Source organism: Setaria viridis, chromosome 1 (genome assembly GCF_005286985.2).
Source record: "Setaria viridis chromosome 1, Setaria_viridis_v4.0, whole genome shotgun sequence".
Taxonomy (NCBI): Eukaryota; Viridiplantae; Streptophyta; class Magnoliopsida; order Poales; family Poaceae; genus Setaria; species Setaria viridis.
In genome coordinates, this window is record NC_048263.2 from 8,550,139 (window position 1) to 8,575,364 (window position 25,226).

General features: G+C 46.3%; 1 protein-coding gene across 1 annotated transcript; it reads right to left on the minus strand.

The window, feature by feature from the left end:
* Nucleotides 1–5,997: 5,997 nt before the first annotated feature.
* Nucleotides 5,998–9,649, minus strand: LOC117853616 (disease resistance protein RGA2). Its single transcript, XM_034735930.2, has one exon. It carries the CDS (start codon nt 9,361–9,363, stop codon nt 6,118–6,120), a length of 3,246 nt encoding a protein of 1,081 aa, XP_034591821.1. The 5' UTR covers nt 9,364–9,649; the 3' UTR covers nt 5,998–6,117.
* Between the last annotated feature and the right edge of the window lie 15,577 nt (nt 9,650–25,226).

Genomic DNA, 25,226 nt, shown 5'->3' on the forward strand with positions numbered 1-25,226 from the left:
AACATTAATAGATTCACAAAATGTTGTCATAATGAAACGATATACGCATAAATAAATGAAAATATTACATGCATACTTGCCATTGGTTTGGAGATTGCACGATGACAAGCTTCTGGGCCAACGGAACAACATTGCTCTGCAGTTAAATCCAATGGGCTGTATTCCATTGTGGGCCGAAAACATGGCCCAATCGTTTTTTCCGCGGTACCTTCGAGCTATGATATCTGCGTGTACTCGCTTTCGCGGCCCACAGCCTTGTCCTTTGCCCGGGCGGTCCCACCTGCCTGCCCTCCAGTTCGTGGAGCACCGGAGGCAAGGCCGGTCGGTGATGGCGGCGGCGGACGGCCGCGGCGGCGCGCAGGTTTCGAGGAAGACAAGTAGTAGGAAGAAAGATTGGCATTGCTCGAAAAGGAAAAGGATCCTGTAATGACGTCAGGCAAGGCATCGCAGCAGCCGATCCTGTATGAATCTGGCTCGATCCTGATCATATTGAAAAGTCTGGTCTGAAAAAAAAGTGAAAATTGGAGAAGCTTGCCCTGCCCATGTTGACTGCAGAAATCAAACCATCACGCTTGGAAGTTTGGAATAATCTGCCAACGGCAGACACCGATTGTTCCACACTGATGAACATATGAATGAAAGAACTGGCGCCAGTAACTAGAGAGCCTCTAGCAGAGAGCATGCATCGGACGTACAGTATATTCAGAGAGCCTCAATCACGTAGGTAATTTATTGTATATTCAGTAACTACTGATTAATTAGTGATTACAACCATATCAAGCTGGTTCGGGCATCTCAAAGGCATTATTACATTTATTTATTTTTCAAGCAGGAACAGGAAGGCATCACAGCAGATCCTGGTCGTCAGAGTTGAGGCATCAACCTCTCGAGCGCAGCATCCTAGACGTGCTTGGCGTTCAGCTTCCTGTAGTAACCGGTGCAGCCATCCACGCAAGCCGCGACGTCGGCGTCGGTGAGCCCTGCAGCCATAGCCAGCGAGGCGCAAGCACAAAGATGATCAGAGATTCACAGATCGAGCTAAAAGCAAGCCAATTCGCCCATGTCCAATTCTACACTACAGTACTACACAGGCGGCCTGAGGATGCGGAGCTGCGTCTTACCATCGCCGCCGGTCGCAGTCGTGCCGGAGCCGCCGACGGAGGCCAGGCAGATCTCCCTGCAGGCGTTGTCGTCGCCGGCGAACTCGGAGGCTGCAGCAGCCACCTCGCGGTGGCGGTCGCAGATGGAGTGGCATCTGATCCTGCAGGCCCACGTAGGCTTGTGGGTCGTCTGGCAGTGATCGTAGCACTCCCGGTAGCACTTGTCGTAGCCCGGCGGCTCGCCGGACACCCGCGGCAGCTGGCCGGACAGCAGCACGACGAGCAGGCAGACCGCAAGAACCGCCGCCCTCATCTTCCCTTCCATCCCGATCCGCTCACTGGCCCTGATCAAGAGGCAACTCGGATCATCAGATCATCAAACAGATAGAACTCACTTGGATTAGAAAAAAAAAAGATTGGATGAAATCGAACTGTAATTGTGGACAGCCATATGCATACTGATGCTACATCGTTCTTTTTTTTTGAAACTGTATACCCGGCAGAGATCGCCGGAATTGTATTAATTAATAGAAAATAAAGTCACAAGACCTAAGCCAAAGTATAAAGGAAAAATTTATACTAAATTTACATAGGGACGGTGGGAAAGTGATCATTCGTCAACTTAGCATATAGAGCTCAAGTACCTTGCTCCTGCTAAAATCCAACATCGCGTCTCCTCCTTGATTTTGCCGAGTAGTTGGTCAAGGCTTTTGAAATTACGTTGAAAAACTCTAACATTACGCTCCTTCCAAATTTCCCAAAACACGAGAATAAAACACGAGAATGAGAGGAGAGGAGCTTACGAGTGATGGCTTCTTCAGAGTTTTTTTAAGCAGTTTCTTCAGAGGATTGCACTGGAGCTTCTGCTGGTGCTTCTGGTGCTCAAGTAGCCCTCCCCCCTCCTCACCCCCTGTATATATAGCACTGGAGGTGCTTCAATGGCCGGAATATGATGTCACGTCACGCTTACGCACGCATTTCTGCAGAATTATTTTTCGAAAGATCACTATGGAAATTGAGCTGGTCTGTTCATTTCCTTATGAATGGCTGCTTGATTGTCAAAACTTTTCCATATGAAATCTCATCATGGAGTTGTGTTTCTACCTTATTGAGGCAATAGAGAGGAAGTAGTGGGACATCAGTTTTGTTTGTACGCAGCAGCAAGGAGAGATCAGAGTAGAATGTTCATGAAAGCTTGGTTGAAGTGAACTGCACACAACATCCATACTAGTATACTACTAATACCAGGACAAGATGATATAGTAAACGCTTGGTGGCGTACAGTCTCAAAGTAACTGACGCAGTTGTCCACACAAGCTGGAGATTCACTGATCCAGCATCTATCAGTTGGCCTTGCAAGATGCAAGCACAAGGTTCAGAGATGGAACTAACGTTCAGCGTAGCAGTCAGGGTGTGGTTCTTCTTCCTGCTCCTGCACTTGCAGTCAGGGTGCAGTTTCTGTAACACTTGCATGCCGAAACCTTACATGCTGACCATTAGCCACACCTGACCTGACAGCGACACCTGTGACAGCAGGACCATGAGCATGTAGGCAGCAAGAGCTGACACCTTCTTATTTCCTTCCATTCTGCTAAGTGCTAACTGATCGATGAAAAGCCGGATCTGGTCGTGGAACATTGAAAAAAAATCACCGGGATTCTTCTGCAAATATGTTCTGCAGAGAATGTAGATGAGATCATATACATGTGACGCATTTTCACTTTTTTTTAAAAGGATGACGCATTTTCACTGATTGTTCTTTTTTTTCAAAAAAAGGAAAAGGAGAAGAGATAAGTTGGGGGAAAGTGAGGTGAGCTGTTTGTTTCCGTACGACGACTCTGCTTTGTCGCCACAAATTTCCCAGAATCCCATTCTGTAGTTTTGTTTCTACCTAGAGATAGAGAGGAAGTGGCACATGAGTCTGTGTCTTTCAAAGACAGACGACATCATGTCTAACCATTGTTTACAAGCATGCCCATTTTCAGTTCGGTTGGCATGCCGCATGTGAATCCTGCTCCTAATCTTGAAAAGGTTGGTTTCGAGGTTTTTTATTTTTGGAAAAGCTTGCTCTGAGCCTTTTCACTCCTGATGAAATCAAAATGTTTCCACTCGCAGATGCCGAGAAATCGTTCCATCTGAAATCATTCATAAAACATCTCGTATCTAACAATCGTTCCGTATGTAAAATTTAACAATGTTGTAATGAATCTGGCTCCTGATCTTGAATAGTATCGATCACGTAGAAGACGTGTTATTTTATATTCAGTAACTAACAATTACAAGCATATCAAACTGGTTCAGAACCAGACATCTCAAAGGAAGGCCGCACTATTACATTTATTTATTTAATCAAACTGGCCGTCGCAGTTCAGGCATCAACCTCTCGATCAGCAGTTCCTAGACGCGCTTGGCCTTCAGCCTCCCGTAGTAGCCCGTGCAGCCATCGACGCAAGCCGCCACGTCGGCGTCGGTCAGCCCTGCAGCCATGGCGCCTGCAAGATTCAAGCACAAGCAGGATGATCAGAGATTGTTCGAGATAAAAGCTAGCCATCCCAATGCTAGTACATAAGCAGCTGCTTCAATTCTTACCACCATTGCCGGCGGTCGCGGCGGCGGCGTCCGTGCTGCAGCCGACGGAGGCGAGGCAGATCTCCCTGCAGGTCCCGTCACCGCCGACGAGGTTGCGGTCACCCCGTGGTGGAAGATGCATTTGCCGCCGCATCTGATCTTGCAGACCGGCCTAGGCTGGTGGTCGTTGTTCCTGCAGGGAGTGTAGCACTTCCGGAAGCACTTGCAGTACTTGTCCTTGTACTTGACATGACGGACCCGGACACTGGCGCCGGCTGGCCTGACAGCAGCAGGACGAGCAGGCTGGCGGCAAGAACCGCCGCCCTCGTCGTCTTCCCCTCCATTCTTCGATTCAAACCCTGATCAAGAGGCAAATCTTCTGGTCATCATCAGATCACTAAACGGATATACAGAACTCTTAGATCTGAAACTTGGAAAGAGATTGCGGGTGAAATCAGACTGCAGTAATTGTGGACAGCCACATGCATACTGAATTACTATGAGGACAAGAGATGCTTACGAGAGATGGATGGCTTATTCAGGGAATAGCACTGGAGCTTCAGCTGGTGCTTCTGGCGCTCAACTGGCCCTCCTCCACCTTGTATATATAGCACTGGAGGAGGCTTGAATGGCCTGAACTTGCTGTTACGCTTAGGCGCGCATTTCCGGGGAATTGTTTTCCGACTGATCACTACGGAAACTGAGCTGGTCTGTTCATTTCCATGTGAATGGTTGCTTCATTGTCACAACTTTTCCATATGAAACTTCATCATGCAGTTATGTTTCTACTTTGATTTGTTGAGCACTAGAGAGGAAGTGGTGGGACATCATCAGCCTGTTTGTACACAGCAGTTATAGTACCATGTTCCTAAGACAGACTGTACCATGTCCAGCAATTAGAGGAAATTAAGCACGGAGAGATCATCAGAGTAGGCTGTGGCGGATTTTCGCACGTACCCGGAGACTTTGTGGCTGCTATGTTCAAATATGAAAGTTCTGTTGAAATGAACTGCACGCAACATCCATGCTACTAATACCTTGATATGATAAAGATGTAGGGAAACCGAATTAATATGGGCATGATACCTTGCTCCTAATCTAGCAAAGGCATCAATGAAGACTGCACACATAGTTTGTTGCAGACGTGTGCAAAAATCTTGCTCCATGGTGAAGTAGGAGCACCCAGAGGACATTTAATTGGATGCATGGACTGAAGAATTTGTTGGTTATACGAGCAGTTCAAGAATTATATATGATTTAACTGAAGAAAGATAAGCTGACCACATATGCTATCTGTACGAGTCATTTCTATCTCGTGGTTCCCATACCAAGATAGGCTGATTAACTCTAGTAGAAACAAAACATCAATACTTTCCTCCTATCACAAATGCCGTGCATTGTAACTAAACACTTGGACTCTGAGCAGGTATTTAGTAGAACGTTTACTGGTTATAATCAAGTGCAGCTCGCGACAACAGCAGGCTTCTTCAGTTTCTCGATCGTGGACAGGCAGCACCCTTTAAATGTGCTTGGTGGCAGTCTCCTAGAAACTGACGCAGTCGTCCACACGAGCTGACAAGCTGCAGTTTCAGCATCGATTGGCCCTGCAAGATGCAAACACAAGGTTCAGGGATTGAACTAAGGTCGTTTGCCCGCGTGCCGGAAACGGGCCTAAAGACGGATGCACTCGTTTTCACGGTCCGCGACCTTAGCCTCTCACCGGCCCTCCAGTACTCTGGCCCAGACACGGAGTGTGAGCAGGTGAACTGGACAGGTTAGTCGCTTGTGCAGGTACACACGACAGAGGAGCGCAAGCGCAACTAACCTTCACGGACGTTGATTCCGTCTTGAAAGGGGCAACAACCACTTGTCGTCCTTGAATCAAAGCCTTAATAAGCGCAGGCATGATGGCCATTAGTATCCCTACAAGCCTGGTCTTGACTGCCACTTGCAACTTGAGATCCACCCTGCAAGTATTAGGCGAATCAAAAGAACCAGCAATCGTTACTGTCAGTATATAATAGCAGTTGGTTTTATTAGCAACTGGTAACACACGAGAGGAGCATCAGAACTGACCAGTCATCTGGAGCACCCTTAATTTGCCGCTGTCACAATGGGCAGACTGCGAGCACCTTCTGGACGTTTGGTTCCCTTTACTTATTTTTAGCACGTGTCACATCGAATGTTTAGATACTAATTAGAAGTATTAAACGTAGACTATTTACAAAACCCATTACATAAGTGGAGGCTAAACGGCGAGACGAATCTATTAAGCCTAATTAATTCATCATTAGCAAATGTTTAATGTAGCAACATATTGTCAAATCATGGACTAATTAGGCTTAATAGATTCGTCTCGCCGTTTAGCCTTCACTTATGTAATAGGTTTTGTAAATAGTCTATATTTAATACTCCTAATTAGTATCTAAACATTCGATGTGACGGGTGCTTAAAATAAGTCACATAACCTAACGTACCCGTGCGAAAGAAAATTGAGCAGTTCCTTCCCCTCCTTGGTCCGCAGTTCCTTCTTATAGAAGGGCAGTTGTACCTCGGTAAGCTTAGGGCAGTAATGTAGATCGACATGCTGTATGGATACAAGGCTTTGCAATCCTCCGATGGATGACAACTCCCGGCAGTCATGTATAACCAGGCATTTGAGCATGTTTGAGCCAATCGAGTTCAACGAGATGCACTTGATGTTGTGACAACCATCCAACTGCAGGAGGGTGAGAGAGGTGAGGTTCTCTAGGCAGGCTGGAAATGACCTTTCCAGCTCACCGCAGCACCCTATGCAGAGTCGCTGGAGAGAGGGGGGCAAAACCATTTCCTGTGGGCACTCCAGCTTCTCACAATTGTAGATTTTCAGGTCCCGTAGGCAAACAAATCCCACAAAACTGTGGAACGGTATTGATGTTAGACTCGAACATTTGTCAAGTACTATCGACTTGATGGATGGCAGTTTCTCTGGGGTCAAGAACTGCTTAAGATTTGTCAGATTCGTGCAATAGGAAACACGTAAATCAGTGAGGCGTGAAAAGGCAAAGGGCGCAATGCCATTGCTGCGACTGATGCTGCCGGCTGCATGCTGCGTTCCATCATCACCCCTTAAACCAACTTGTGTCCCATCAGCAAAGCAGGGGATTGGTAAACTTTCGATGTTGCAGCAATTGGAAAGCTCCAGGGTTATTAAAGTTGGTAGGTCTTCTGGCTTAAACCAGCTTGGAAACCTATCACCACAAAAGCCATGGACTTTAAGGCATTCAATTCTTGAATGAGGACGCAAGCCTTCAAGCACTCCATTCTCAGTACTGCACGGCACAGGAGGACAAAAGTCTCGAAAATGTAGAACAAGTTCCTTGAGGTATTGCTTTTCAACAAGTCTAGCCTCAAAAGCCTCTTCCTCGCTCCTAACAGTGTAAAGATATCTGATAGAAAGCTTTCCACTGAGCTGATTCATGAACTTCAGCTCACCAATTCCCCGTCCATTCTTTTTTGCAACTATAAAATTACTCAACCTTCGTAGACAAGACAGATTTCCAAGCCCACTTACCCTTGACAAGGCACGAGAGGCTTCTGCTGGCAGAACTAGTTGACGCAAGTTAATTAGCTTTGTTACGTCCTGATGAATTGTTTTCAGACGTGAACGACTTGCATCAAAAACTTGTAGGCTGTAGAGGCACCAGAGTTTCTCGGGTAATTCTTGCACATTGCTATGAGATATATCAAGATAACGAAGACTATTCAACTCACATATGCTATCGGGTAGCTTTACCAGCTTGCAACCTTTTAGGCTCAAAAATAGAATGTTGGAAAGTTGATTAAACCAGGTTATTTCAACATCAAATCTGATTCCAAACCTAAGTGAGTGCAATTTATTCAAATGTTGAATGTCTCCCATTCTGGTCAAGGATTCACCATCCACCTCGATTGACATGTGACGAACTGTATTCTGCATTCTGCTCTTGTTCTGGTTTCTTAAATCTTGCATCACCAAGCATTCATCCATAGAAAAGGACACTGCCATATCATGGATCAGATCGTGCATTACGTATCTTGTTTTATTCGGGAACATCGGATCAGTTTGGAAAAGAAATCTGTTCCTCAATTCATCCAAGTAAGTAATCCCCACATCTTCAGGACGTATGCTTCCCCCTGGCGCCACAAAGCCCTGTGCCACCCAAATGTCAACTATCTCCTCTCTTTCAAAGCTATAATCTTTCGGAAACATGGAGCAAAATACAAAACATCTCTTAACCTCTTCTGGGAGATACAAATAGCTCAGTTGAAGGGCTGGTAATATCTCATTCTCTTCATGCCGTAGCTCCCACAGTTCACTCTTCTGGATAGCCCTCCAGTGTCGTTCTGTCAGGCTCATATTCAACAAGCGTCCCAGTGTTTTTGCTGCCAAAGGCGACCCACACAACCTAGTAGAAATGCTCCGAGCAATATCTTGCAATTGAGAATATGACTCTGGGTCATTTCTACCAAATGCACACTTTTTGAAGAAGTCCCAAAATATACCAGTAGGCAATCCTTCAAGTTGGACAGGCCTACAGTTGCTTGTGGTGACACGAGTAGCAACCACTGGAGATCTTGTGGTCACTAAGATCATGCTGCCTTCAGGACCATACTTCAATGGTGCATAAAACGCCTCCCAATCAGCATTAGCGTTCGGCCAAATGTCATCCAACACCAAAAGGAATTTTGGGCACGTCTTCAGCCGCTTCATCAATTCAATTTGAAGAGCATTTAGACTGCTCGATGAGTTGTATTCCTCACCAGGGATGGATTCAATGATCTCCTTTGTTATCCTTCTCTTGTCAAAGAAGTCTGAGACACATACCCATATCATGACACCAAAGTGGTGTTTCACCCTTGGATCATTGTAGATGAACTGAGCCAGGGTAGTCTTCCCCACCCCGCCAATGCCGACAATCGAGATGACAGAAACATTGTTGGTGCAGTTAGTTTCAGCAAGTCCAGCCCTGCCACCGTTTCCTTTTGGTTGCTTGGCTCTGGATGTAGATGCAACACCATTGCTTGCTGCTGCTCTCTTCCCGTTAGACCCTGCAGTTCTACCAGTACCACCTCTTTTCCCAGTGAGTGGCACTCCCAATAGTTTGATCACCTGATCCCGTGGGACCTCACGCCCAATCATCACACCAAGCATCTCGACCAAAGCATCTCGTTCACCGTCACGACCAACAACTTCCGGAGCGCTGATGACCGAGCTTGTCTCCGGCATGATCTGCGATGGCTCAACACTCATAAGACCCATAAGATTGAGCATCCCCTCGATCTCAGCCACAACCTTTTCAAGCCTATCTTGTGTCTCCCTTATCCTTGTTTTGCTACGGCGGACCAAAGTTTTTGCAAGATTAAGAGAGGAAGATAAGAGTTGACCTGCTCTGCTCCGGTCAGCGTCCTCTATTCTTTTCCGCAACACCTGGTCATCCAGCTCGCGGAGAAGATCCTCTGCATCGTACGTGGTGTCCTTGAGACGCGAGACAAGCTTCGCCAGCTCCTTGTCCTTGAACATGCCCCACTCGCTGCGACAGATGAGCACGCGAGCCTTGGGCAAGGTGTCTCGGAGGCGCTCCAGCTCGTTGTTCAGTTGGTTCGCTTCGAAGATGTCGGTCCCGGCCGAGAGAATCCATTGCAGACTTTGCAGTGCCTCTATGGCCGTCTTCATAATCCTCCTCCACGGACAGCAGCACTCAGTGGAGAGGCCGGCAGCGACGGCCGGAAGCCGGCGATGAACGGATCTGGAGTTCTGGAGAGAGGACGCTGGATAAGAATGGGGTGGTTGGGCGCACGAGAAGACTCCGGCCGGTCCTTATGAGTGCGACGAGAAGGTCTCCGGCGCATGAGTGCGACGGTCCTTGGAAGTATTTCGCCCCGTAACGACGGGGAAATTTCGTGCCAGCCAGCCATTCTTCAAGATCCCTGCCGCTATCTGCGTCAGTGGAAGTTTGGGATCTCCCCCCACAAGGTGTCTGCAGCCTCGGCGGCGGCGACGGGTCCTGCAGGGAGATCTGCCTAGCCCCCGTCGGCTGCAGCACGGCCGCCGCCGCTGCGACCGGCGGCGGTGATAAGAATTGAAGCAGCTGCGTATAATTCATCTCTGATCATCCTTGTCACCTTGTGCTAGCGGTGGCTGCAGGGCGGACCCAGTACATCGACATGGCCACATGGGTGGGTGTACGTATGTACACCAAATAAATTTAAAAAAATTACTATGTGTATGCATATACATATACTTATATTTAGATTAGTATGTGTATGTACATTTGATCCCCAAATAAGCAAAATAACCCACTCCAAATGTTACTTTATCGCTTCTCTCATGTTGGGCTAGCCTGCTTTCAAAGTGAGCGTCGTCGCCTCGTCGGTCATCGCGTTGACGAGACTGGTTCATTTGTTGCTCTTGAATTTTTTTTATTTTAGTATTTTGCAGAAATATATGTCCAAATAAAAAAATTGTAAATCTACAGCTATATAGTCATTTGAAATCAATTGAATTGGCGGTATGTCCCTTCTCTACGTAGTGCATATTAAAAAATTATAATTTTTTATATAAACTCGATGGAGACAAATTTTATATAAAAATTGTAGACATGCAAGTTCGTGGTTTTAAAACTTTTTTATACAAAGTTCAGGTCTAGAGTTTGAATTTTACTACAGCGTGGCAATAGGATACAAATGATTTATAGAGAGTCGGTTCAGTTATATTTTTATGTCCTTACGTAAATGGTCGGTTCTATTATATTTTTATGTTCGATTAAAAAACATCCCTATGTAAATGGTCGCAGAAATCATTTACTTCCACGGTGTAACGACTACCTGGCGCTTATGATGTTTAGCTCTAGCTTTGCTAGAGAAATTTGAACTTTTGTCATCACGATCGTTGGTTTCGTAGAATTAACATCATATTTCGTAAAATCACCACTCGAATCGTTAACAACTTAATTTTATTGAAATTTTCTCTCTTTTACTCAATTTTATCTTGTTTCCATTCTTCACGCACATGAAAGGACTAAAATAACTCATGACTTTTTCGCTATCTCGCACAACATCCTCACGTTGCGGTCGCTGCGCCCAGATAAGTTTCTCCAAGGTAGTTGTCTCTGCAGTTGGGTCGTTGACATATGAGACCAGGCCCACGTGTCAGTACCTTCTCCGACGCCGACATCCAGCCCGCCGCCGTCCCTCCCCATGCCACCGTTAACGGCCACCTCTCCCCGCGGTGCCATCGCCGACCGCCTCCCCACGTGCCACGGCAACTTGTAGATGTTCCATGCTGCGAGCCGGAGTTCAGAAGCAGAATCAATGCCGAGCAAGCAAACGTACTGTATGTGTATGTGAAGATGACTCAGTAGCAAGCATCAAACGAATTTTGCAAACAATAAACTAAAAGAATCGGTGCCTATCAGTCTGCCATCCAACGTTCCGCGTGTTGCCTGTCCTTGCCGGACTTTTTTTTTGAGAATCCAGGAGGGGTTGAGAACCCCTACTGATTAAATATATTAATAGATAAAAGTTCAAACCTCAAAAGTACAATTAAGAAGCAAAAGAACATAAGACTGGAAGGGAAAAAAGAAGAAACCAGCAACAAAGTGAAAGAGAAAATGAAAGAGAAAATTAAAGAGATTGAATCCAGTCCTCAAGCCGAGAGCGATGTCTTTGGTTGATCCGGATCGAGAGATCCTTGAGCTCAGAAACGAATTTGCGCTTACATTCCAAGCTGAGTGGATCAATATTATTGAACATCCAGTTGTTTCTTGTTGTCCATATGCTCCACTCCATCAGAATTATAATCTCCATCGAAAATGGTGTTCCTAATTTCCTTCTTAATTGCTCTAAAATATTCAAGATCGTCCTTGTATGCACATAAGTAATCCCAATACTTCTCCAGCAAGCCTTTGCAAAATTGCAGCGGAAGAATAAATGATATGTAGTTTCTCTTTTTTGTCTGATGCAGAGCTCGCAGTTGTAAGATTCCAGTGCCATCTGTTTTCTTCTTAAAAGATCTCTCGTGTTTAATCTGTCGACAAGTAGTAGCCAGAAGAAGATTTTATGTTTTCTTTGACATTTCGATTTCCATAGCCATTTGAAAGCTTGGTGTACATTCCTAGTACCCATGATGGAGTGGTATGCCCTACTGGTGGAAAAAAATGGCGACCCCCATATATAGGACCAAATGTCATTTTGTGAATCCAAATGAATTTCTGTTGTCTGATGTTGCAAGATTGTCAGCTGGCCATGTGCCTCGGTTGACAATGGCGTGTTAAAGTTTTCTATGAAATTTGCCTTTTCTTTGACTGCTTTGAATGATGCATTTGTGTCCCTTGCAAAGGATAGGAGTTCTGGAAATGCATGTGCTGGAATGCCCCCTTTCCACAAGTCATGCCAAAATAACACTGTAGAGCCATTTGCTATTGTGACTGACGCAATTCCTTTATATTTATCTTGAAGTTTAAGAATGTCCTTCCACCAAAAGGAACCTCTGCTTTGGCCTACTGGAAGCCTTCCGTTTGAGTAGTATTTGTTCCATAATAAGGTTACCCACGGTATGTCTTCTTTGGAGTAGAATTTGTGTAAAAATTTCATTAGCATGGCTTCATTGTGTGCAACTATGTTTATCACCCCTAACCCCCCATTTTCTTTAGACTGACAAACCATATGCCAGGCAGCCTTTGATGGCTTTGTTGAATTCTGGTCTGACCCCCTCCAGAGACAATGTTTTCTGAATTTGTCAATCTGCACTATTACTCCCTTATGCAATTTGATTGTTGAGCAAAAGAAAACCGCTGCCGAAGAAAGGACTGAGTTAACCATTTCAAGTTTACCTCCTTGGCTGAGGAACATGGACATCGAATTCAATCTTTTCTCCATCCTTTGGATGAGCGGCATGAAGTGCTCAATCCTTGGTTTGACTGATCCCAGAGGCAGACCCAGATAGGTGAAGGGGAGAGATCCTGTCTGACACTCAAAGCTTTGTGCTAAAAATTGTAGTCTTTCTTCTGTAATATTGATAGGCATCATCACAGATTTGGCGTAATTGACTTTGAGGCCAGTTGAAAGGGCAAAAATATGTAAGGTTTCCTTCAGGATCCTCAACTGATTAGGGCAGGCTTCCATGAAGAGAAGGGTATCATCAGCATATTGAACTATTGGGAAATCTATTCCTGTCCCTTCCTGGATAGGGAGATTTAAATTCCCTAAGTCCTTCTCATGATTCAGAATAGACTGTAAAACATCTGCTGCCAGTACAAATAATAGAGGTGATAAGGGGTCTCCCTGCCTCACTCCTCTTTTACAGTGGAAGAATTTCCCCGGCACTCCATTCAAAAGAACTGAAGATGTCCCTGATCCAAGGATTTGTTGGATCCATTGGACCCATCTGTTGCCAAATCCTTTGTGCTTTAAGATTTCTATGATGGCCTTATGTTCTATCTTGTCGAAAGCTTTTTCAAAATCCAGCTTGAGAACCACAATTTGCTTCTTTGACTTTTTGCAAATATGCAGGAATTCAAAGGCCCATGCTAGACAATCTTGAATATTCCTTGTTTTTATGAATCCATATTGATTTTTATGAATAAGAGACCTTATGACCTGCTGCAATCTCTGAGCTAGGAGCTTTGTTATTAATTTAATGGTTGAGTTAAGCAATGATATTGGTCTAAAGTCTCCAACATAGAGTGGACTTTCCTTTTTCGGCAGTAAAGCTATGAAAGAGGAGTTGATACTCTGTAAACATAAGTCTCCATGAAAGAAGGATTGAACTAGGCTGTAGAAATCTTGTTTGATGGAATGCCATGTTCTCTTGAGGAACTCCCCATTAAATCCATCTGGTCCTGGTGATTTATCATTTGGCAGTTGTGATATAACATTGTCAATTTCTTCTTCTGAGAATGGTTCTTCTAGCCACTGAAGGTTCGGCTCTCTTTGTAGTAAAAGTTGTAAGTCAAGATACATGTGAGTGTATTCTGATGTGCCCATTCTTTCTTTGAATGATTTCCATAAAAAATCAGCCTTTGTTTCGTGCTCTGTGAGTTGTGTTCCATCCTCCGAGTAAAGGTGTGTAATGGAATTGTTCCGGTTTCGAACTGAAGCTTGTGCATGGAAGAACCTGGTGCACTCATCGCCCGATTTGATCCACCTGACTTTCCCCCTTTGTTTCCAGTAAATTTTTTGTTGATGTAAAAGATTCTCCAGATGCAGCTGTATTTCTTTCCTGAAATTCCATTCTTCAAAGGTTAAATCCCTAGATTCTTCAATTATGTCCATAAACTGCAAAATGGTTTTGTTGTTTTGAATTGTAGATGCTAGATTTGGCAGCTGTGCTTTCCAAGCTTTCAAGACTTGGCGCAGGTTTTTGAATTTGGCGGTTACTCTTTTAGCCTGGTCCACGTGATCCAACGGCAAATTCCAAGCGTGTTGTAAAATGGGGGTAAAGTGCTCATGTTGCAACCAATAGTTCTCAAAGCGAAACGTGGCCGGCCTGGGCATTTTTGTTTGCACAGATATGACACATGGGGTGTGATCAGAGATGTCTCTGGAAAGAGCCATAACCGTTGAGTTAGGGAAGGAAGTGGTCCAGGCAATTGAAGTGAAAAACCAATCCAGTCTCTCCAGGAGAGGATTTCTCTGTTTGTTTGTCCAACTAAATCTGCATCCCTTTAGGGGCAATTCGATGAGTCGTAACTTGCTAATAGCATTGTTGAAAGCTAGCATTTCTTGACAGTTGGCCCCTGGTTTATTCCGATCTTCCGGTCTTCTCAAGAGGTTAAAATCTCCGACAATCAGCCACTTATCCTCATCTGCAATATCGATTTCTTTAAACCATCTGATGAATGTTGCTTTTCCTTCCGAAGTACATGGAGCATATATGTTGATGAGATACCAAGAATGTCCAGATACTAAACAACTGACTAGAATTGTCTGAGCATATTCATTCTGAAATTCCAGATTTGCACAAAATTTTGAGCTATTCCAGACAATTATGGAACCTCCTGAATTTCCTACCGAGGGTAGGAAGACGAATGCGTCCAATTGAGGGGGGCAGAATTTTTTAATATATCCGGAGTCAAAATCATCCCTTTTTGTTTCTTGTAAACACAATATATCGCATCCAGATTCTTTAATCTTGCTGTTGATGGCTTCCCATTTTGCTGTGGAATTTAAGCCCCTGATATTCCAAGAAAGGATGACCCACGTTCTATTTCTTTGTGCTTGATTCATAATGGAATTGGATGGGTTATGTGAATTCATGAGAACAATTCTTACTGCAGTTAACCTCTGTCATAACCTTGCTCAAATTCTGCAGATAACCAAACGGCATTGCCGCCCAGATATTGAAATTCCAACTATCTTGCTGGATAACCTTCCAGCCAATCACAGACAACAGAAAGTTCAAAGTACGAGTGCCCATAACAAAATACAAGACTGGATGAGGTGTTAACCTCTCCACCAAAATTCTAACAGAGTTTGTCGACATAAATCAGGCAGAGGGAAGACAAATCCAAAAAGACCCTAAAGATTTTAGGACCTGGGGCCTGTACCCGAGCATTCCCCTTCTTCCAGATCGTGGGGCTTCCCATCATTCTTGTTTTTCTTGGAACCGGCATCTCTAGTGTCACCTATCGCCTTGACTTTAGCTGTTTTCTTCTTGAGCTTTTCGTCAGATAGGGTTCCTTTTGTGACTTTACAGAAGTCTTCCCCCAGGGCTACCAACGTTTTTGTGGAGAGGCTCGGAGGGACAGCAGCGCATGCAAGACAGTTTCTGGAGGTGCAGCTGGAGTGCTTGAAACCGGCATTCCGAGTCCTAATTCTTGGACTTCTTCTGGCTTCCGTTTCTACCAATGGTGCTGGAGTCTTTGTCCTTTTCTGGGCACGAGAATTAGAGTCAGAGTTAAATCTATTCTCATCTTGATCTTGGACAGGACTAGAAGAACAACTAATGTTTATTTGTTTGGGGCAAGATTTTGGTATTGACATAATCACTGATTTACTGTCGCTGGTACCATTTAATAATAGGTGACTTGCCTTTGAGGATAAAAAAGAACATGCCCATTCAAACTTATTGGAGTTTAAGAGGTTGACAGTAAAGAAAGGTGCCCATTCATTGGGTAGAGTGATCACCTTTTCTGGGGAGCCATCCACTGTGAAGAATCTGTCCCAGAGTTGTTGCAGGTCTGGGCTGGTACTCCTTGCCTCTTTCCCCTTCCTCTGCCAGTCGGCCCAACCAGGATCAGCTCCAGCATTTGGGAGAGCATCCATCCTGAACATGTTAAGGTTGAGGTCATTGTTTGGCAAGTTATCTGGGCCTGCCTCTTGAGCTGGCTGGATTGGGTGGAGGAATTCCGGCAGGTAGTTGTCCAGTTGCATGTTCTGGGCCTCCATAACTGGCCCTTGGGGCTGCATCATATATTCATTGAAGGCCTGCCCAGGTTGATGCCCTTGGAAGTTTTGGTTGGCGGGAATGGCCAGAACGATCTCCTGAGCTTGGACTCCCTCTTCTTGTCCCATGTTCTGCTGAGAAACTTCACTTAGCCCCTTTGCTTGTTTGTCACTGTCTTCTTCAGACGAGGATGGGTTAATAGGTGCAGACAAGCTTAGCTGTAGATCCATCTCTAACTGGCCTTCTTCTTGCTGAATTTCTGCCTGCTCAGGTGCTTGCTCCTGAAGATCATCCATCAACATTTGCATCTGCTCCTGTATATGTTCATCCTCCTCCGGATTTTCATTAAGGTCTGGGAGCTGATCAATCTGTTGGTTGTTGTGTGGTTGTTCCAGTAGGTGCTGTTCATGCTGCTGGTGGTGATTCTGGAGATGTTGATCCTGCTGTTGTGGCTGATTGTGGAAACCAGGGAAGATGAAGTTGTCCTCAAATCCTGGAGGTGGAATATCTTCATCCTGCAAGAATCCACCTAGAGGGTTTTGTTGCATGATTTCAACTTGGACAGTCGTTGATACCCCTTCAAAGTCGTCACCTTCTGAGAAAATCAAGTAATGCGGCACATCTTCCAGATCAGTCACTCTAGCTTTTACTACGACCCTGGCCATGATGTTGTCCTTTTGCCAGCATATCAATCTCCCAAAAGACTTAATGGCATCTCTAATATCATCAAGATTCCTAGAATCCAAGGGAAAACCTATCAAAAGCAGCCAGCATTCTCTGTTGAAGAGTACTCTCCTGGCATTTGGCCCCCTATTGTGTAGCACAAATGAGAAGGACAATCCATTCCGATTAAAAGGGCTATGTTGGACCAAAGCATCTCTATCTGTTGCTCTATTTAACCTGACAAAAGCTTGAGCTCTATGAAAAGGGCATCTCTGGATTTCTTGAATATGGAGTTCCAACTCATCTTCTATCAGCCCGGCTACCGCATTCTGAACATCAGCAAAGGGAATCTCACCGGGAGGGAAGTTGCTGATGGTGACGATTGCTAGATCTTCATTTCCTGGTTGCGATCTTGGAGTAACCACCCGGGTGAACTTCGGTCTTCCTTGCACCAGAACCCGGTTGAATCCGGGGAACATCAGGGGTTCAGGATCGACGTTGAGGAAGGCCATCTGTGCTGGTTGATTCCGACTATCGCCGGGGATTGCGAGGGGGGGAGGAGATTGTTCTTGACGAAAGGGGGCTGGTTGCTGATCGGAAGTGGAAGTGGGAGATGAAGTAGCCGAAGGGACGTTTCCTCGATATCTGCGCGCTACCTGTCCCAACTCGGCCAAGGAGGAGCAAACTGGTGGGCTTGAGTAAATAGGCCCATTGTGTGTCTCGAGACGGCCTTTGAACCAATTAAGCTCAGCGTCTTTAGGCCATTTACTTGCATCAGTGAAAGGAGAAAAGTTACTCGAAGGCGCTGCCGTAAAAGAGGCTTTAAACCTCTGTAACTCTAGCCAATTAAGACAGGTTTGGAATCTATGCCCTGGCTCTTTGCAATGCCAGCAAGTAGGCTTTCTTGAGAAGGTCCTGAGCAGGTGGTTGGAGGTTGCTCTTTCTCCTTGGTCCCTGTGAACAGTAACATAGTCTGATAGAATCTTCTTCCCAGATCTTGTAACATAAGACTTTTGACTGACAAAGCTCTTCCTTGAATTGTGGCTGAACCTCGATACCTGTTTCATTGGGTTCTGCAACCTTTCGAAAACTGATCTTCTCTCTGGGTACTGGATTCTTTGAAAGACCGAGCAGCGAGGTAGAGAGGAGGCGGATTTAGATGAGGCAAGGCCTAAACCGTTGGGATTAGGAATAGGTCTCCCCAGAAAACTATCAGGCCTGGCACTAAACCCCTTAATGCTAATAGGAGTAGCATTAGCCCCTGTTAGGGGAATATTATGACTAACCACTGAGGCAAAGGAGGGAGGCCTAAACTGCGCAGAATGAGAAGGTCCTGGAGGAAGATGAACTGGAGTTACCTGCTTCAAGGATGTGTCTTTATTCTTGTATGACACAGATTGCCAATGATATGAAGGTCCAGAATCCATCTTCGCAAAGCCAAGAGCCTGATTGAACCCATTGTCGTTCAGAAGAAAGAAGGATATCTTGAAGAATTCCGAGAACAAAATCCCCCTATCAATAATCAGAAAACCCACTTCCCTTGAGTTGACTGAGAATTTGAAAATCTGATCATCCAATTCTTCAGCTTGGAAGAGTTCATAATGGCCACCCAAAACGGATTGCAAGCAAACATTGACGGAGTCTGAAGTGAGACGAAATCTGTTTTGACTAAAAGATACTAGCAGGTGAAAGCCTTTTCCTGCTAGTTTCCTATCCAGATTAACCTTTGAATTAAGGCAATCCTGGACTCTTTTCTCGAAAGCAAGCCCAATGTCAAAATTGAATTTAGAGTAGCCCATCCGGAATGAACAAGGGAGAAGGAGCAAAGGCAGTGGCTAGAGAACTGTCCTCAGGGAGCCAGGCACAACTTTGTCGAAACTCTTGAGCATGGCAACAACATGATCCAAAACAATTACCTTGCCATCAGGGTCATCCTCCCCGGAGTGAGGAGCATGCCGAGCCCAGAGAGGACTTAAGGAAGCATGACGTGAGACTGCCGGCGATGACGAAGAGGATGTCGACGGGGGACGGAGGTAAGGTGGACGCCGGACGAAGAGGATGTTGGCGGGCGACGAAAGGAAGGTGGACGCCGGGGCCGGAGTGTACACCGGCAGGAGAGAGCTCCCTGTCGGATGGGCGGTGGACGCCGGGACCGGAGTGGTCACCGGCGGGAGGGAGCCCTCATGCCTCTCTCACTGCTCTCTGGGTCGGAAGGCCTTCCTTGGAATCTTTTGAGTTGATGACATTCCTGTCCTTGCCGGACTTGATCGCGGTTTGGCGAACGGCGGCTTGGGAACAGCCTGTCTTGCAATCAGGATCGAGATCGCGATCGGCGTGTGTTGCGAACGACACCCGGTGATCAGGACGAGATCGCGTCGCGCGGAACTGGTGCGGTGCCGGAGCGCTGCAGGTTCCGAGTTCCGATGCATCAAATCGAATCGCCCCCAATTCGATAGCTCCGCTGCAGCTTTCCGTTTAGTGAGTCCGTCCACGACGATGACGGCGGACGGCCGCTGCGGCACGATTGGAAGGAGGAAGACGAGTAGGAGATCAAAAGCGAGATTGGCATTGCTGGATGAAGAGAAAAAAGAAACAGAGAGACGACACTGACAGATGATTCATCCAGACAGACGCCGTTAGTTGTGCTGGTGCTCGAGACCCCCGAGTTCCAAGTTCTGACCAATGCCCATCGAGCAGCACAAGTACCCCTTGCTCGGCGCGCATGCACATTGCACAGCCCCTCCATGGCGCACCCGTCCCTCACCACAGAGCTTGGGGGACAGGGGGAGTCGTGTTTCTTGCAGGGAGGGAGGGAAGCACGTCGAGAAGTAGCATTCGCAGAAGCCCTTGCTGAAGATGATTGTTTGTACTAGTAGAACGTATATACGGTAACTATAGTTTTCCAAATGGGCCGCCCGGCCCTAGCCCGGCACTAACCCATCCTGGCCCGGCACTATTAGGCCCGAAGGGTTTTCGTGCCGGGCTGTGCTGGCACTGCGTGCTGAGGAGGCTGCCCAGGTCCGGCCCGACGACCTTTTTATCGGGCCGGGCCAGCCCACTAACACGACGGGCCATGTCGTGCTAGTGCTCGGCCCGGCACTAGCAGCGGCGGCCGGCTCCAGTTGCCCTCGGAGGGTGGCGACGGCCGGCCTCCCGCAGACGGTCGGCCCCCGACGTCGGCGGCCGGCCCCCCGCATCGGCCCCTGGCGGCGGCGGCTGGCCCCCCTTGGCGGCCTCGGGCGGCAGCGGCTGGCCCCCTGCGGTGGGCATGGCGGCCACCGTCCCCAAGCAAGCAGGAAGGTGGGAGAACCCGGGAGGGAGGTGGAAGGACCCTGGGAGGCGGACGGGTGGACGGCCAAATGGGGAAAATTGAAAGGATAAGTTAGGGTTCTGCATTTATATGGTAGTTAGATCGGGCCGCATCGGGCCGGCCCAAAAATCGTGCCCGGCTCGTGCTGGCCCAGCGTGTGTTGGGGGAAATATTAACGACCTCCTAATGCCGCTTAAAGCAACAGTCATGAAGGCCCAGGCCCACCTGCGGTAATTACGATTACCACCGACCCAGTAGAGGCAGAGAACATCCCACTCCGTCTCGCCCGACCCAGGGCCCCGGGGTCGGACAATCCCGACCCCTCGATGGCGGGACTCCGCCTCGCCCGACTGCGGTCCCAGGGTCGGGAGCGCCCGACCCCTCGCCACAAGGCTCCGCTTCGCCCGACCCAGGGGACCGGGGTCGGGAGCGCCTGACCCCCACCACAGAAACTCCGCCTCGCCCGACCCTGGACGCGGGGGTCGGACTCGCTCGGGTCCACAAGACAAATATTCACCTCGGGCGCGGACTGGAGGATCAGGATGACGATCTCGTGGGTCCCCCTATCGACCTTGCCATAAATGCGCCGCAGCCCTGTCAAGCCAAAAGGGAGCGGCGTCCCCAACGTAATCGGTCCCGAATACCGATGCGCGGCCGTGCGGCGCGAGCTGCAGTGGCCGCGGCTCCTTCTGATTCGCCACATAGTACTCATGAGTTGCGCCGAACGGCACAGGAGGGCGCATCGCTTGCTCTCGCGCCCCGTGCTCCCAACGGCAGTTCCAGGGATGCGACGTCCGGGTCTTACGGTAATCAGCAGGGCAACAAAATCGAACCTCCTCCCCGACGGGCACGGATGTCGAGGCTGAGGCTCATCATCATGCTCAACGGCGACGACGACCAGGGAGATCATCGACGAGATCGGGGAGGAATCGCCCTTCCTCGTCGGACGCGCTGACAGGGACCAGAGGCCGGAGCAAGAACGGCGGCCTTGGGGCCCTCCCCTTGTATTATTTTTGTACCTGGCTTACCCTTTCTACCTCTTCTCCTGACGCCCGGCTCGACTGTAACCTCGAGCTCCCTCTTGTGCTATAAAAGGAGGACCGGGGATCCTAAGACGGGGGCCTCCTCTCAAGCAAACAGTACACACTCACACTCCCTTAGAGCACAAGCATACTCAAGAGACCTGGGATCAGTTCCCTCTCTCGCCCATCTGTAACCCCTACTACAGAACCCCGCGTGGGTAACACGAGCAGCCCCGATACTGGACGTAGGGCCTCCTTTGGCCCGAACCAGTCTAACCCCGTGTCTTCCACGCCACCATCCGAAGTCTTACGCGCATAAAAGAAATTTACTAGTCTAAAGTCTTGATCCGCAAATCTTGACAACGACAGCGTGCCAGGGAGGGGGCCCAGGCCCGGCACTATCATCGTGCCGGGCCAGTCCTGGCACTATTCACTTCGTGCTGGGCCCGTGCTCGTGCCGTGCTTTTTAGTGTCGGGCTTCGGGCTGCCCAATGGGCCTGGCCCATTTGGAAATCTTTGACGGTAACTTATAGCGCTAGGCTTCTAGGCAGTGCTTAGCTTACAGTTTTAGTGATTGGTGCTTTCATTGTGTTAACCTAGGAATAGTAGCTCAACAGTGGCTTTGAAAGTGACTGGACCTGTATAGGTTCCCTTGCTTTCCTGAAAATAGACTGGTCACTAGGAACTGGATTACTGGACCAGCAATACTTTTCCCTGGCTTTCCTTCAGTGCGAACAGAGCGGCCGGCCAGCTGCCTGATTGGACTCAAACCAGCATATGGTTCAGACTTCAGACTAACCCAACTGCACTTGGGCAGGAGGATTTCGTTTATCTCATTCCTGGAATTATACAGACGTGGTCAGTATTGCTGACCAATCATCTTGAGACTTTGTAATAATCACACGAAACCGATTTGGGGTTAAGATGCCGTCAGCCGTTTGTGATCTCCATCACTCCATGAAAGCAGAGGAGATCCCGTACTTGCTGCCTCGCCACGGCCCACGGGCAGCCTGTTGCCGGCGCACGATGGTGGCGGGAGAAGGTCGCTGCACATGCACAGTAGTCGGTGCGCGCCGGACGGCCGGTGGGATGAAGCAGAGTCCGGACGCCACGACAGAACGACATGACTGGCTGATGGCGGACCCAGTAGGCAGTGAGCCCAGCATCGAGCCTACAGGTTGACTGGTTGAGCGCGCAGCAGGTTGAGTTGATTCATTTTCCACATGTATACGGGACATTAGACTCATTTTACTCTATATTAGTTACATATGACTTTATTTTTCCTACATATACCACATCTTGTTTTTTTCCCCTGGTGTGGTGGTGCCAATCTGATGTCGATGCTGCATGGGCGTGTTCGCCTGTTCGGATGAACGGCTGCTGCCTGCTGCCAGAGACTAAAACCTATATTAAACTGGAGTATGTCACAAATAGTATGTATGTTCTATATTAGATATGTTTACCATACTCAGACCTCATAATTTGGATGATGTCATAATATGGCGCTCGCTATATACGTATAACAGTACAAAATGCCAACTTTTTCTTTATCTAAAAAAGTAAGTTTAAATGTAAAAGACCGAAACAATCCACCACCGGCATTTTAACCCCAAATCAATCCAAACCAGTCTCTTCTATATAGTTTCTAGCTTTGGTTCCAAACCAATGACTCAGTCAAATTCGCGAAAAATTTAAGGTGAATGCGAGATTTCAGTTTTAGAACCCGGCTTTTGACGTTAGGCTCATATGTAGATATAGTCACACCAATCTGCACAAAAGTAGCTTATTGACATTCCAAAATATCTTCAACAAATTTTAGTCAAAGTTGCTAAAATTTAAGGTGTAAATATGGTATTTTAGTTCTAGGGTCCGGCTTTCAACGTGTGGCCCACATGTAGATCTCGATGCACTAATTTGCACAGAACCGTTAATCATCATATTAACTCATCTTCAACAAGATTTAGTCAATTTTCAAGTGTGAGCGCGAGGTTTCAATTATAGGATCGACGACCGAAGTCAGCAGGGGAAGCTCCTACCTATTTTTTTATAATTTTTTTATTTCAGACCTATTTAATTCACTCCCACGGGGAGTCCAACCCGAGCCTGCTGGATGCTACTTAGGTGCTCTAACCACTAGGCTAGAGGCCCTTTCACTTAGGATCCGTCTCTTGACCTAGGTCATATATATAGCCATAATACTTTTTCTATTAGTGAATCTTTTGAATCAGCCAAACAAACATCAAACCAATTATAACTGATTATAGTTGCTAAACAAATCAAATCAAACCATTATACATCTCACCCCATCGCCCACCTTACCGAGCTAGTCCAATTAAGAAATCGAATCACCAAAACTAGTTTGGGACCAATCCATTAGCAGTATTACACTGACAGCATGCAAGCATGTCTACAGCTCTCGTGAGCATAGGATTTAATGGTAGTACATGACTCCTTTGTTGGAGTTCTTTTTGGTTAAAGGAAAAGCAATCCACCACGATTGATGGTTGCGTGCAAATAAATGATGAGGTGTGATTCAACTACGAGGTTTAAATATTTTTTGTGGAAAAAAATGAGGTTTAATGATCCATACTCCTTGTTGGTATGCCACTTGGTAGGCACATGACAAGAGATGTACACATGTAGCCTAAGCTATGGTGTGAGCACATTGTGCATTCATAGTTGTCCTTATATGTATGCATAATATGCATCTTCCTTGTGGTTGAAAACAAACAATCCATGCAAAGTGGTGTGACATAATTTTATTCATGGCAAAAAAAACATTTTTTAAAAAAGATTGATCCATCCTCGAGCACATACCAATAACAGGATAGAAACAAGGGGAATACTGAAATGGAAACAATATCATGATTGACCCTCAATATAAAACACTATATGCATCAATCATAGCACACCGTCGTTTATTTGCATACAAATGTCCAAGGCAGTCACACATGCAGAAGGCCCTGTGCAAAATTAAATATTTAAACCTCATACATGAACGAACAAAACTACATCCATAACACTATGTGAATTGTAAGGCAGTAGTAAATTCATGTCATTTTCTCTAATAACTAATTATACATTTTGAGACCCAATTACTAATTTCAAAGATGCATCAAATAAAGCACTGATTTTTTAGTATAGTAAGAGGTGCCACCAAGATACCAAGAACTAAAGCACCAGTCGTACAAAGATATTCAAACAAAGATATTAAGACTTCAAAAATATAAACTCTATAACATTTTGTGCAATAGTAATTGAACAAGACTTCAAATAGATAGAATAATTACCTTCTGTGTTTGTAAATCAAAATTAGCACCACTTGCGGCAACCTTAATATTTTGTCAGTTAGACTCCACTCAATAACTGAATAGTTTGGTTTAGCAAAAATTTCTTAATCAAGAAAAATTTATTAATAGGTATACAAGCAGTAATTTCCTCAAATATATTGTATTTTACCAAATCACAAGTGATTTCGTGGTTATATCTCACATTGCTATTCAGAATTGTAAGTTGAAGTAACAATCTTGGGAATAACAATATTCCATGATAGATATATTATCTCCGCATTGTAAGCTGCAGTAAACTAAAAAATAAGAGTATCATTTTATCAAATTTTATCATAATAAAACACTGCATATTATCTTAATCAGTACCTGAAAACTGAGAATGCTTTTTGTGCAAGGGTTGACATGGTCCCATATCATTATTTTTCTTGAGCAACACTAGTAAGAAAGTGAGATGTTATTGGGCTGGAAGATAGTCCTTGTACCTAGATACAAAAAAATGAAGATGTTATCATTAGATCGGATATGAAAGATCACAGTAAAACAATAGATCGTTCAGTAGAAGGTAAAGGATAACGGACTAGAACCAACAACCAAGGCATTGGCCTTCTTCCTCCTCGATCTTCCCTTTAAACCTACTCCCCTTCTCTTGCTGCTTCCCAACCTCTCTGATTCCCCCTCAAATTACACCCAAACTGGTATTCAATTTGCACCTCATTTACTGCAAATTCCTTTTGTATCCGTGCCAATTTGGCGATTGAGTATCTAGAACCATAACCGTGTACTCTAGATTCTCTCACCAAAATCTACCATTACGCTGAGTGGCAAGAGAGCAAAGAAACCATGGAGGCATCTACAAGAGAGTTTGTA

Excerpts from the sequence above, each read along its gene's own strand:
- LOC117853616 (XM_034735930.2), bottom strand. The coding sequence starts at position 9,363 with ATGAAGACGGCCATAGAGGCACTGCAAAGTCTGCAATGGATTCTCTCG.